The sequence below is a fragment of the Thermobia domestica genome, chromosome 6, assembly GCF_964235325.1.
Source record: "Thermobia domestica chromosome 6, izTheDome1.hap1.1, whole genome shotgun sequence".
In the NCBI taxonomy this organism is placed as follows: domain Eukaryota; kingdom Metazoa; phylum Arthropoda; class Insecta; order Zygentoma; family Lepismatidae; genus Thermobia; species Thermobia domestica.
In genome coordinates, this window is record NC_137459.1 from 2,669,637 (window position 1) to 2,683,029 (window position 13,393).

At 40.6% G+C, this 13,393-nt stretch overlaps 1 protein-coding gene across 2 annotated transcripts in view; it reads left to right on the forward strand.

The window, feature by feature from the left end:
• The window catches only part of LOC145687814 (uncharacterized), a 153,400-nt gene that overhangs the window by 78,409 nt on the left and 61,598 nt on the right, over window positions 1-13,393 (forward strand). For both annotated transcript variants that reach the window (XM_081761241.1, XM_081761239.1), the window contains one exon: window positions 9,636-9,844. In XM_081761241.1, coding sequence (XP_081617367.1) covers window positions 9,636-9,844 — 209 coding nt within the window. The remainder of the gene's footprint in view (window positions 1-9,635; window positions 9,845-13,393) is intronic.

Here is a 13,393-nt window from a genome sequence, read left to right on the forward strand (position 1 = left end):
TACAAGCTGGACCACTTAAATTTACAGAGTTAGATATTCGAGTCCTAGAGATCATTTACCAAAGGTTGTTTTTGACAATTCCTAAATTTTAGGGGTAGGTCAGTGTACTCCTTCCAAAATTTACAAGGGCTGTGTCAGTGTACCCATATCGTATGAAAGAGAATGGGCACCTGAACTCAACCATATGTGATAAAACCTCATCAAAAACTTCCGAAATTTGAATGTTCGATAAATTTTACCCATGAAAGGAAAGGAGATGGACCCACCCGAGGTACGTACCCCGGTCTTATACGACCATATATATATATATATATATATATATATATATATATATATAGAGAGAGAGAGAGAGAGAGAGAGAGAGAGAGAGAGAGAGAGAGAAAAGAGAGAGAGAGATGGTGATCAGAAAAATGGAAACACCTGTAGTTGGCAACATGTCAGATGTATGGGTTGGCAGTGGTGTCGTGGCGCCCGCAGCGCCGGACCGCTGGTGGTGGTGTGTTAGGTCGGTCTCCATACTACGTCAGGCGCAGTGGAACAGCAGTGTCCAGTGGCTGCAGCAGACGGAGGTAGTGTAAAATGGGAGACCTCTCAGAATTTCAAAGAGGGCAAATTGTTGGTGCGCGGTTATGTGGAGTGAGTGTGACGGCACTGGCTACTGTGTTAGGTGTGTCGCGTGGGACAGTGTCGAAGGTGATAACGGCCTACACAACACACGGGAAAACCACATCGGGGAAGCGAAACAGTGGGCGGGAAAAAATCATGAGTGACAGGTCACGCCGGGTATTAAAGAGCATTGTCACGCAGAACCGTCGTGCCACTGCGGAGCAAGTGACGGAGGAACTCAATCAGCACCTCCCCCACCCTGTTTCGACCATCACAGTCCGCCGCGAATTACATGACATGAACTTACGGGGTCCTGTTGCACGGGTCAAACCGCTCATAAGGCACCATAACGCTTTCGCACGCCGCAAATGGTGCCGCGACCATGCAACTTGGACCGTTGAGAACTGGAAACGTGTGATATGGTCGGATGAGTCATCCTTCACCCTATTCCCAACCACGGGCCGTGTTTATGTGTGGAGAACGTCCAAAGAAGCTTATGATCTGCAGTGTCTCCGCCCAACTGTGAAACATGGCGGCGGCTCGGTGATGCTGTGGGCCACCATATCATGGTTTTCATTGGGTCCTGTGGTCACACTTAGCGGACGAATCACTGCCAACGATTATGTCGCAATTTCAGGAGACCACTAGCATCCTATGGTCCGGATGTTGTTCCCGGACAATGACGCCATCTTCCAGGATGATAATGCACTCATTCACATAGCTGGCGTTGTTGCAGCGTGGTCTGACGAACATCGGGATGAAGTTCAACACCTCCCCTGGCCCGCCCAATCCCCAGATCTCAATATAATTGAACATCTGTGGTCCGTCTTGGAAACACGACTCCGGCGACGATTTCCACCTCCATCCTCTCTCACAGAACTGGCCGATGCCCTGCACGAGGAATGGTGTAAAATTCCACTTGCTACCATTCACGACCTCTATGCCTCCATCCCACGTCGCATCAAGGCTGTTCTGAAGGCGAAAGGTGGCCCGACACCATATGAATCTGGTAAGTTGCAATTTCGTTCAGGTGTTTCCATTTTTCTGATCACCATCTGTATATAATATGTATATTCGCAATTTCAAAAATTCAAGGGGTGGTCCAATATACTCCTCCCAAAGTTTAGGTGGTGATCAAAGGTATCCCTGCCAGCCTTTAGAGCGGGTTGTCCTATGTACTCCTAGGTTATTGATCCTGGTCCAGTGATAATCACTGCACTAAAGCTGGGCTTGGCTACGCCATTGCCGTGTCGGGTTTCAGGTCAAAGCCTATTTTTCCTTGACAAGCATTTAAGGGACAGCTAGTAACGTCAACATTCTATTAGCAAACGTAACTGGCAAGCTTCGTAGTGCCTAAAATAACCTATAATAAAAAAAAATGAAATGAAATTTTTGAGTTTTACGTCTCACAGTTATGCCGGCTAGGCTAAAGGAGACGGTAATGATGAGTAATGAATGAAAATAGTGGAATGAAGAAAGTGAGAGGAAACGGGACAACCCCGAGAAAACCCACGCCCACGGTGTTTGGCCACCACAAAGTTTACTTGGCGGGAGCAGGGTTTGAACCCAGGACCCCATGCACCAGAGGAGAATGCTCTACCACTGAGCCACCGTGGCCAACCTATAATAGAGATACAATGATTATTCATCTTACTTATATAGTGATTCATCTTACGTAAAATACTGAACTAAAATGGACATCTATTTATACTGCTTTCTGTACGAGAATATGCATTAGAGATGAGATAATGAAAATATGGTATATATATATAATTATTATACTGTATTACATAGCTATGATATAGAGGAATCTATAATTCTCTTACATTAATATATGCATGCTCTTTGCGATAGAAAGGAGTCTAAATAAATAAATAAATAAAAATCCGAGGACAGGATTAGAATCCATACTAAAATGGACGCTTACTCAGATCCCTGATCCTAAGCACTAAACTACAAAGGCATGAATAGTGGACTCAATCTGTGTATCTTACTAGGGATGATTCCATACCGGGACCAAGTACCTGAAGAAGACTTATATATCGTCTGAAAGCTCTTGCCATGAGAAGTACGAAACCGTTTTCAAATCACGGGCAAACCCGCAACCTGGCTCTATAAGGAGCCAGTTTGTTGGTGTTTGTGATCCTATGTATGGCATATTCAACAGAAGTAAAAATGAATGTTAGGATGCATCACGCATAAGCGCCTGAGCATATCATGTACCTTTTGGCTCATTGCTAGAACGTGACTCGGACAAGAGTTTGATAATATCACTTTGTACTCTAACGTACCCATTTGGTCAGTGTTGCCAACGGATTGTAAATGCAATGTGGCAGATGGTTTCTGTACCACTGCATGGATATCCATGAAACGTGGCATAAACATCATTCAGCACTAGAGAAAATATGCTGTGGACGTATTCCCCTTCAATGAACCCCAGTTTGTCAGTGTTGCCAACCAATTGTAAAAATGAAATGTAAAACAGGTTCTGTACGATGATACATTTATAGAATAAAGTTGGCAGAAACATCACACAACACTATAGCGAAAATATATTGAGCGTGAACGTCTCCCAATCATTGTAGATTGTCAGTGTTGCCAACCAAGTGTAAACAACACAGTGTTGCAAATGGCGTGCTTGCCATTGAACGAATATATAAGAAATGTGGCACAAGCACCCCAGTTTGGCAGTGTTGCCAACTAATGTGAACATTCAAGATATTTTCATGAAGTCTACAGCATTGACGGACATAATTAGACTTGACCAATACTAGGTATGTTAGTGTGAACCGACAAGCACCCATGTTGTCAGTGTTTGCATCCATTCTAAAATGCATTTTCTCGAAAAGCTGCCTGACCATTGTATGTATAGAGACAGAACTCGGCATAAACTTCATTCGACACAACAGCAAACATACCGTGGTGTTCACCATTCCCCAAGCAGTCCAGTTTGTCAGTATTACCAACGTTTTCAAAATGAAAGTTCTTCAAATAGCAATATACTACCTTGGTGGTATTTTTATATTGTCTAACGATATGAACATGCAGCTGAATATATGTAACACGACTGCTCGCCATGCAACAATGAACGGTACAGGTTAGGGAGCTGGACTCTGGATTCGTATGGCCTAACCCTAGCTTTTGGAGAAAATGTATTTTAGAATGGTTGGAAACACTGACAACATGAGTGCTTGTCGGTTCACACTAACATACTACAAACCTAGTATGGGTTAAGTCTAATTATGCCCATAGATGCTGTAGACTTCATTCAAAAATATTAAATGCTCGCATTAGTTGGCAACACTGCCAAACTGTAGTACTTGGGAGACGAGAACACTCACATTATGTTCATTGTCCAATGCTGCTGTGTCACATTTCTTATATATTCGTTCAATGGCAAGCACGCCATTTGCAACATTGTGATGTTTACACTTGGTTGGCAACACTGACAATCTACAATGATTGGGAGACGTTCACGCTCAATATATTTTCGCTATAGTGTTGTGTGATGTTTCTGCCAACCTTAGTCTATAAATGTATCATCGTACGGAACCTGTTTTACACCTCATGTTTACAATTGGTTGGCAACACTGACAAACTAGGGTTCATTGGAGAGGAATACGTCCACAGCATATTTTCTCTAGTGCCGAATGTTGTTTATGCCACGTTTCATGGATATCCATGCAGTGGTACAGAAACCATCTGCCACTTTGTATTTACAATTCGTTGGCAACACTGACCAAATGGGTACGTTAGAGTACAAAGTGATATTATCAAACTCTTGTCCGAGCCACGTTCTAGCAATGAGCGGAAAGGAACATGATACTTAGGTACTTACGCGTGATGCATCGTAACATTCATTCAAACTGGCCCCTTCTAGGGTCAGGTTGCGGGTTTGCCCAACGTTTTCGTACTTCTGATGGGAAAAGCTTTCATACGATATATGTTTTCCTCAGGTACTTGGTCCCTGTATGGAATCATCCCTAGTTAGTGTTATGAAATCCTGCGACTACTACAGGCTTCTATCATTACTTAAAATTCCAGCTTTTGACTTCCAGATTACCTTCTATTGTCATCATCCATGACCGTTTTCTATATACAAATTAGATATTTACTTAGCAGCCATGTCCAGATTGCTCTATTTCTCTTGTAAACTTTTCTATACATTTATGCATGTTACTGTGTGGCAGAATGGAGGGAAAATAGATTTCCGTATAAGCATAGGCGCCGACTTGAAGAAAATATTGGGGGAGGGGCATACAATGAATAAATATCATAATCATATTCAGCCATTTGCTATCAACTGCTTGATGAAGCTCCCCCCTCCCCACAGACTTTTTGTTGCTCATTGATCTTGACTTGTCATATCAGTACTGCTATAGTGTTGGTTGAAGCTTCAGTGCTCTTCGAAAGACCGTTTTGAAAACGGCGTTTTCTATCGAATAAGAAGGCTGTTTGTAATGCTGAATTAAAGGCACGTCGAAGTTTACGTCAGAAACTCTTGGTTCTCTTTGTTAATTCTTCCTCCACTGGATTATATTGGGGGGGAAGGCGAGGATCCCACCTTTAAATATTAGGGTGGCCAAAAGTGTCCTTCTCCCCCCCCCCCAAAGTCGGCGCCTATGCGTTAGTGTGGAGTGAAAAGAGGCCAAAAAACATTTTTTTTTTTCGAAATTGGATTTTGGATACGGGGCAAAAGTTGCATCATATTGTAGTACTTTACCACCGGAAATTTCAATTCTCTAAAATATTATTTAGCAGGGGCGCAATGGGCCTTAAGTTTGATAGGTTTTGTAAAGAAATACACGTTTATTATTCATTTGTGCAATTATTAGGCAGCTCTTCGCTTGAAGGAGACTATAATTTGAAGGTGTTAAGATTCGTTGTCGTGTCCAGGTGGATTTCTAAGGCTATCGAAGTTCATATTTTATGTTACAGGCTACATCAGTATTAGATTGAATGTTTCTTAAATTTCATTCACGTCTTCAAGCAAAATACTGCTACTTTATCTGAAAAGTAGTCATGTATTTTCTTAAGTCAAATTTGGAACCAATAAAGAAATCTCTCGTGGCTCACATACTGACGAAGAACCTTCACTAAGTATTTTCACTAATCTTTCCACTGCTTGCGTATAACATGGAAACACAGGGATATCAACACTTCTACTTTCTCAAGAACACATTTCTCGCAATTTATCATCTGTGATATGTCAGTATGGGCGGTTCTGTTGTTACACCCATTTTAGTTGATCATTTCAGTGTAATTACTAGCCTCGAAGTTTAACACTGTCAATTGGAAGGAATGAGTTTCACAACGTTTACATTGTTTTCTGGATTTGAGGATTTTACCGGCAGCAAGGATTCGCGTAGCTTATCTGTAGTCACCAATCGTGGCAATAAGAATATTTTTAGAATTCGCATAGAATGCATTTCTGGAAATTACTTTATTGACAAAAGTCTTGTATGGTTCTTGCAAATATCTCGAAAGTCTTATGGTCAAGAACAAATGTTTAGCTCCGTATTTGGCAAGAGGTTTCAGTTTTATGCTGAACCACACTGGTGCATATGCTTTTACTACGAAATTTACGAGAGTTTAGAGCTTCTCTCAAGAATTTGGCGTATATATACATAAACGCAAAAGTCTGCAAGCCATTGTTAACCAGCGAATATTCGCATGTTTCCTAGGTTTCTTGTCTGTTAAGTTTTTATCACAGCCTCCTCTTACGACAGATTGACATATTTCATACAAATATCTTTGATCATAACTGAGATGACGCACGTTTAGGTATGTAGGGAGTTCTGACGAAATCTTTTCGATGCTGTACACTGGATTCGTTTCTCAATTCACCAGTGATCTACCAATAGAACCAGACAAAGTACCAGTAGATACATAATCGATTTCTTTCAGTAAATGACGAAGTAGTAGTTCAATGATGTGCAATAAACGTATGCATCACTGCAGGGGTCTCTCTAAATGGTTTTCGAGCACTCTAATCATCATCCTTTTGACCCAACTTTAGTATTAGTACCATCGCAGCCGATAGCTACCATATCTCATAGGTTCACATTATTTTCTTGTAATTCCCGGCAGATGGAATTAACAGTATTCTTTGCTGATGCTGAAACTGTCAAAGAGACATAGCTGAGAAATTTATTACCCGGTTCTTCAAGGACACAATAATGTTCTTTCCTCTTCATATCTCTATGACTTCCGGAGCCGGATATTACGAGTGTTTGGTCTTTCTTCCTATTAAAATAGATGGTACAAGGTTTCTCTTTATTAACAGTCACTTTAGTTCTTACACTTTTACGATTTTTCGCAACCTCTCTTTGTATTTTACTTCTATCAATTATGTTTTGCAGCTGCTCTGGACTCACAATATTAAAATCTTCCAAAACTTCAGTAACAATAGCTACAATTTTTCTTCCAGTCATGCCGGTTTTCTCCTTCACTTTTGCTAATGTCGAGAGGAATTTTCTCATTTCTGTGCATCTAATTTGTGATTGCTTTCTTGTCTTTAAAGGATACTTCGAACTAAAATCAGGATCCTCCAGCTTTAGCGTGCTCTTTATTGCCTTCGTTTCTTGTTTCCAAAGATGATGAGGAGTGTAAAGATTCAATAATGTAACTGGTACTGTTTTGGTTGAAAGTTTGACCACAAATTGTTTTTTTTTTTCTTTCCTTTCTTCTCTTTTCTTTGTCCAAGTAACATCAATGCCACCGATTACCATTTTTCTACTTATCCTTTGATCTATAAAACACTCTCTCCGATTCAGGCATTTTGAGTGTTCTGTACAACGACACACCGTGAAATCTAAACACTTGCAAGCTGCTATATCAAATGGTTTATTGCCCTGCTTCTTCAATTCTTGTAATTTATTTCTTCTTTCATTCTCCCTCTTACTGCCAATTTTAAAAATATTTTGTTCCCTGTGGTAACTGTTGATCACTATTGATACATGGCCGAGCGAAACAACAGGAATTGAAACACGTTACCAAATGTCTTCCACCTTTTCTGCTACCTTCGTGGAAACCAAATTCTCTGCTGGTTCTTTACTTTCGCCCCCTTCAGCTGCTGACGCGTAAATAAATAACATGCCATAACGTCTTCGTAAGTTGGAAGCGTTCTCCAGTCGCGACCTTTGGCACTACGAAACATCTCTTGTGCTCTTGACATATTCTACCTGGTTGATTTTGCCATCTTTCTTCTTTATAGCATAAAACAAAAACACCAGATACTAGGCTGTAATACAGTGGTAGATAATAAACCCATCAGTAACTATAAAAGCGCAAAACTAATCAAATCACTAACGTAGCAACACGGCCGCTACCCAGACACGTGCCCCGAGCACAGGTACAACACACTAATAACAATCGTCAAGCTGCCAAACAGTTGCACAATACTTTAGCATCTGCACGAGCGCGTGCCCTGATTTCGTTTTGTACCCTCTTATCACCACCCACCAAACTGTTATACTAGTGACTTAATACAGGTAACAAGTTCATTATACCAGAAAAAGACTTACTAAATAGCAAAAAAAAAAAAAAAAAAAAAAATTATGGCAAACTAGCAAATTGCTTATAGTTGATCAGTTTTCGTCTAATTATTACAAAATGTCAGGGCCATTGCGCCCTGGCTGAAAATAATTTTAGTGAATTAAAAGTTCTTGTTGTTATGTACTGATACAGGATGCATCTTTTGCACCCTATCTACACTAAAACTTAGTCTGCTTCCAGCGAAGATCTGCCAAATAGTTACGTAGTAAATGGAAATTGATTTACAAAATCTCAAACTTAAGTCCCATTGCGCCCCGGCTAAAAATTATTTCAGAGAGCTGAAATTTTCTATGGTAAAGTATTATGATATGATGCAACTTTCGCCCCCTATCCAAATTCGCATTTCGAAAAAAAGTTTTTTCGCTCCACCCTACAATGCGTATAAGTACAGATCCGAGAGAGGTAGTGATATAGGTTCATTTATTTGGACTTAATCTTTGGAAGGTAGTGTACGAGGTTTGTTCTAAAAGTATCGAATCTTATTTTTTTTTCCCCGCGTAAACCAATGAAGTGCGGGAGACTCTTCAGTGTAGATGTATAGGGAACACTCATGCGCAGTCGTGAATTTTTACCACCCACAGAAAACGTCAATCGCTGGCAGTCGGCCAACGAGTGAAGACGTGTAGTGAGCTGTCGTCGAATTTCAGTTTTTTTTTTTTTTTTTTTTTTTAATGACAAAAACTTGACCAGCAATATTGCACCAAATTTTGTCAAAAGCTTGGCGATACCCAAGCGGAAATCATTCGCAAGATTCAACAGGCTTTCGGGGCCAATGCCATGAACACGTTACGCATAAAGGAGTGATACAACCACTTCGAAGATTGCCAGTTATCAGTGGACAGTGAACCATGTTCAGGTAACGCCCTCAATAAGTCGGAATGCCAATGTCATTGAGCAAGTGCGAACTGTTGTCTTGCAGGACCGTCGTATCACAGTCGGAGAAATTGCGAGCGACATAGGGGTAAGCAACGGATTGGTACATTCAATTTTGAACGAGAATTTGGATATGATGAGAGTGTTCGTGAAATTTGTACCGAAACTGCTGACAATGGAGCAGAAGCAATGGCGTCTGGACATCGCACAGGATCCCTACTCACCCGAGATGGCTCCGTGTGACTTTTGGTTGTTTCGCAAGCTGAAGATGCCACTAAAAGAAACCCGATTTGACTCAAGGCATCATGCCGAATACGACGGCACAATTGTTCATCCTTCCAAAAACTGCATTTCAGAAGTGTTTCCAATAACGGCGGGAGGGCTGGGAGAAGTGTGTACATTACCAAACAGACTACTTTGAAGCGCATTAGTGTTTCGGATTTCCAAATCAATAAATGTTTTTTTGCCAACCAAAGGTTCGATATTTTTTGAACACACCTCGTATGCTTCTGTCACCAGAAGTGTACCATATTGTATGAACCCTTAAACAATTAAATTTTATGAATATTTCAACAACATATTCTTTTTTCTTTTTCCAGTTAAAGCTACAAGTGTGATATTTCTGTTGGGAGTTGGAAGTCTAGTCTGCTACAAACTCTACAATTATTGTTGGCCTCGTTCACGCCCCCGGTTGCGATCTCCAGACCAATCTCCATCTCAGAGACAAGGGCAGGGATTGTTATCACTTCTGCTGGATGAGGGACAGCTGATTGAAGATTTCGATGAAGACGAAGTCGATGCAATTCAGGTGAGTTAGTCACAAGTAGTATCGTAGACTGTTAGCATGTCACTCATGTCTTCAACAGTATAAATGAAGCTGCGATATTTTATAATTTAATTCGCACTGCAATTTTAGATAGAGAACTAGCCTTTGGGTAGCTGGGGGCTCCGGCCCAAGACCCCTCGTTTGCTCGGCCTACGGCCTCATAACTGTTAAACCCATAATTGTACAGAATTTCAAGTTTCTTTTCCTATTTCAACTACCTAAAAGATAAGATTTTGTATCCCAAGAAAACGCCCATTTAAATAACATGGGAATTTCTTCATTCCCCCTTATAGCCTCTTTAAAAACTTTAAAAAAATCACTTTTGACTATTTTCGTGTGGGTTAGTTCGAGAAAGCTACAATCATGCCAAATTGCAGCTTTCCACGTCAACCGGAAGTACTCAGAATGCTTCAGTGTCAAAAAAGAACCAAAGGTTATAGCTGTGCAGCACAATTTTCTTCGTAATGTTGTGCAGGTTGCATAGCTGCAGCTATAAAATATTCAAGTCCCATGAGGCAAAGGAGGGGGTTGACCAAAAAGATCCAAATTTTGTGTGTTTACCACTAACACGAGGCAACTTTTCCGCAACCCGGTCAATTGAAATTTAAAAAAAAAAAGTTTTTTTCGGCCCACCCTATTGTTTTTCTCCCCCTTGGAAGGGAGGGCCGCGGTGGCTCAGTGGTAGAGCGTTCACCTCTGGTGCTTGGGGTCCCGGGTTCGATCCCAGCCCCCGCCAAGTGAACTTTGTGGTGGACAAACACCGTGTGCGTGGGTTTTCTCGGGGTTCTCCCGTTTCCTCCCACTTTCTTCATTCCACCATTTCATTCATTTCTCATTATCACCTTCTCCTTTAGCCTAACCGGCATAAGCGTGGGACGTAAAACTGAAAGATTTCATTTCATTTCATTTTTCCCCTTGGAAGGAAGAACTGTTTTATTTTGCTGTGTCTTATTCTCTGATGAGAAAATGAAAAGAAGCAGTTTTTGTGTTCCTAAGTGTTTCACAAATTGCATAAAGTTTATTCCGAGAGCTCAGAACCATGAAAGCAGCTCTAGTACTCTTTCAGCGTATCGGAAATGAAAAGACCTCGAACGTCGCAATAAACAAATGTGAACTGATCGATAGCCTGGAAAGACAAATAAAATCTTTGGTCAAAAGTGGGTAGACATTTCGTAATGTATTATCACACTAATTTTATTACGAGGCAGATGTCCAAAAAAAGGGTCAATAATTCTTTACGAAGGGTTATCAACACTGATGAAGATGAGCATCTGCAAGAAGCGTACCCTAGTATTCTGTGCTTGCAACAGAGATGGAATCGTTCAAGTGGAGTTGCATACGTGTAGCAGTAAGGTGAAATGGCCGCCGTAATACAAAAATCCCTCCAAATGTGACGTGATCTGTCGTACGATTTCTAAACGCCAAAGGGGAGAATGGAGCGAACATCCGTAGAGAATTGTATGCCGTTTACGGACCGTCAATAATGAGTGAAAGGAAGGTCAGAGTTTCTCCCGAAACTCCCACAATTGTGCTGAGAGTTTCGGGAGGAGCGTTCAAATGTTCATGACGATGAGCGTAGCGGATGGCCAAGTGCTCAGACGATCTAGTGGAACGCATTAATGAGAAAGTGCAATCCATTCGCCGTTCACAATAACTGAACTCGGTAAAGAGTTTCCAGAAGTGTCTGGGAAAACAGTGCATCGAATTGTGACTTTAAGGCTGGGTTATCACAAACTGTGTGCAAGTGAGTGCCAAAAATTCTGACAGACACTTTCAAAGATCAAAGAATGACAGCTTCACGTAATTTTTGGTCGGCTATGGGGAGGGTAGGGATGACCTCTTTAGTAGTGGCAGATGAAGAGTTGGTAATGATTGTGATATGGAGTTTCTTTGCACCACCAGATATGCTCACAACTGCTGCATGATCCTTGGTTCAAGAGTTATTAAGTCACAAACATAGTCACTTTCAGGAGGAAAGGGTAATACTTCGGAAAATGGTAGTATGTGTAATTCTAAGCAAAAAAGTTCATATGAACATGGGTCCTAATCTCAACGGTTTGAGAGCTACAGGTTGTGAACCATTTTTGACATTATATTGCATAATTCTCACCCTGTAATTATTCTACAGAGGTAAGACATAGCGGATTTGAAAGATGATGATATGGCCTTTCCAATGATATGCAATATGGGGCAGTGGTGTCTTTGGAAGAGAAGTTATTGAGCGATATTTGGGAATCAGTGATGCCATCCAATTTCTTTAAATAACCTTAGCTTTCAAAAATTTCCTCGAATAGCTTCCCTTCAAAGATACCACTGCCACATGTTGCATACCGTTCGAAAAGCCATTCCATCAGCTTTACCACTGTAGAATAACTACAGGGTGAGCAATATAAACATAAATTCACAAATGGTTCACAACATGTAGCTCTCAATCCGTTGAGATTAGCACCTATGTTCATATGAACTTTTTTGCTGAGAATCACCCATACTACCTTTTTCCCAAAATATTGCCCTTTCCTCCTGGGACACCCTGTATGTCCACATCTCTTTCAGAATCTATGCACACTTGAGAGATTTCTAGAATAAGACGAGTATTCAACTTTTATTTCTTTCGTATAATACCATAAAATCTTAAACGTTAATTTTTTAAATAATGCCAAGGCAGATAGGTGTCTTTATATCGAAAGTCCGTCCGAATCTGTCTCAAGGAAAATGAAAAGATCAACTTTAAATGTTTTTCAGTCCCAAACAAAAGTATAGATTTCCACTTACATATTCTTTTGTCAAAGACTTCGGATCAAACAGTTTCCTTTGGCGCAAGAAGGAAAGAATTTTCGGTAAGGTACCGGAAACTTCTTAAATTAGTCGATTGTAATTACAATTTGTTTTGTTTTGTTTTGTTCTCTTCACCTGAACAACAAAATGGTCAGTGTTGATGTTTGAAATTTAATCATAAATTTGGAAATAAGTAAATTAGAATACGCTAAATCCTGGTATACGAGAGTTGCACTGAAACTTTCGGGAAAATGATAGAATGGAAGAACATCAAAGTATAGTGGTTGACAGAACATAACTAATTTTTACCTAGAAAGTCAAGATCTAAGGGTGTACTTGTCCCTGCCATATATCCTTCTTTGTAACTAGATTCCGGCGTTGCCGCTCCAACTTAGGTAGAACTGTATTCAGCTCTCAGTGTGGCTAACCCCTTTACGGTTATCATAGTAGCATCGTACAGTTTTTGTTTCGTCTGGCATCCGTAGCTTTTACACTAATATAGACTAGTATTAGCGTAATTGAATAACGTACATTTCGGTTGCTAGGTTTTGCAGTCAGCCCACTTTATTTGACAATATATGAAAGCCATTTTATTCCACTTTGTTCACCCTAAAACACAAATTACTTTGGTGTAAATTATGTCGGGAAGCATGTAAATGTTATCGAATAGAGCAAAACTTATCTACTCCAGATCCGAGCTTTTCTATTATATTTTCTCCTTAAGTGACGTAAAGGCGATGCTTTAAGTCGAAGAGG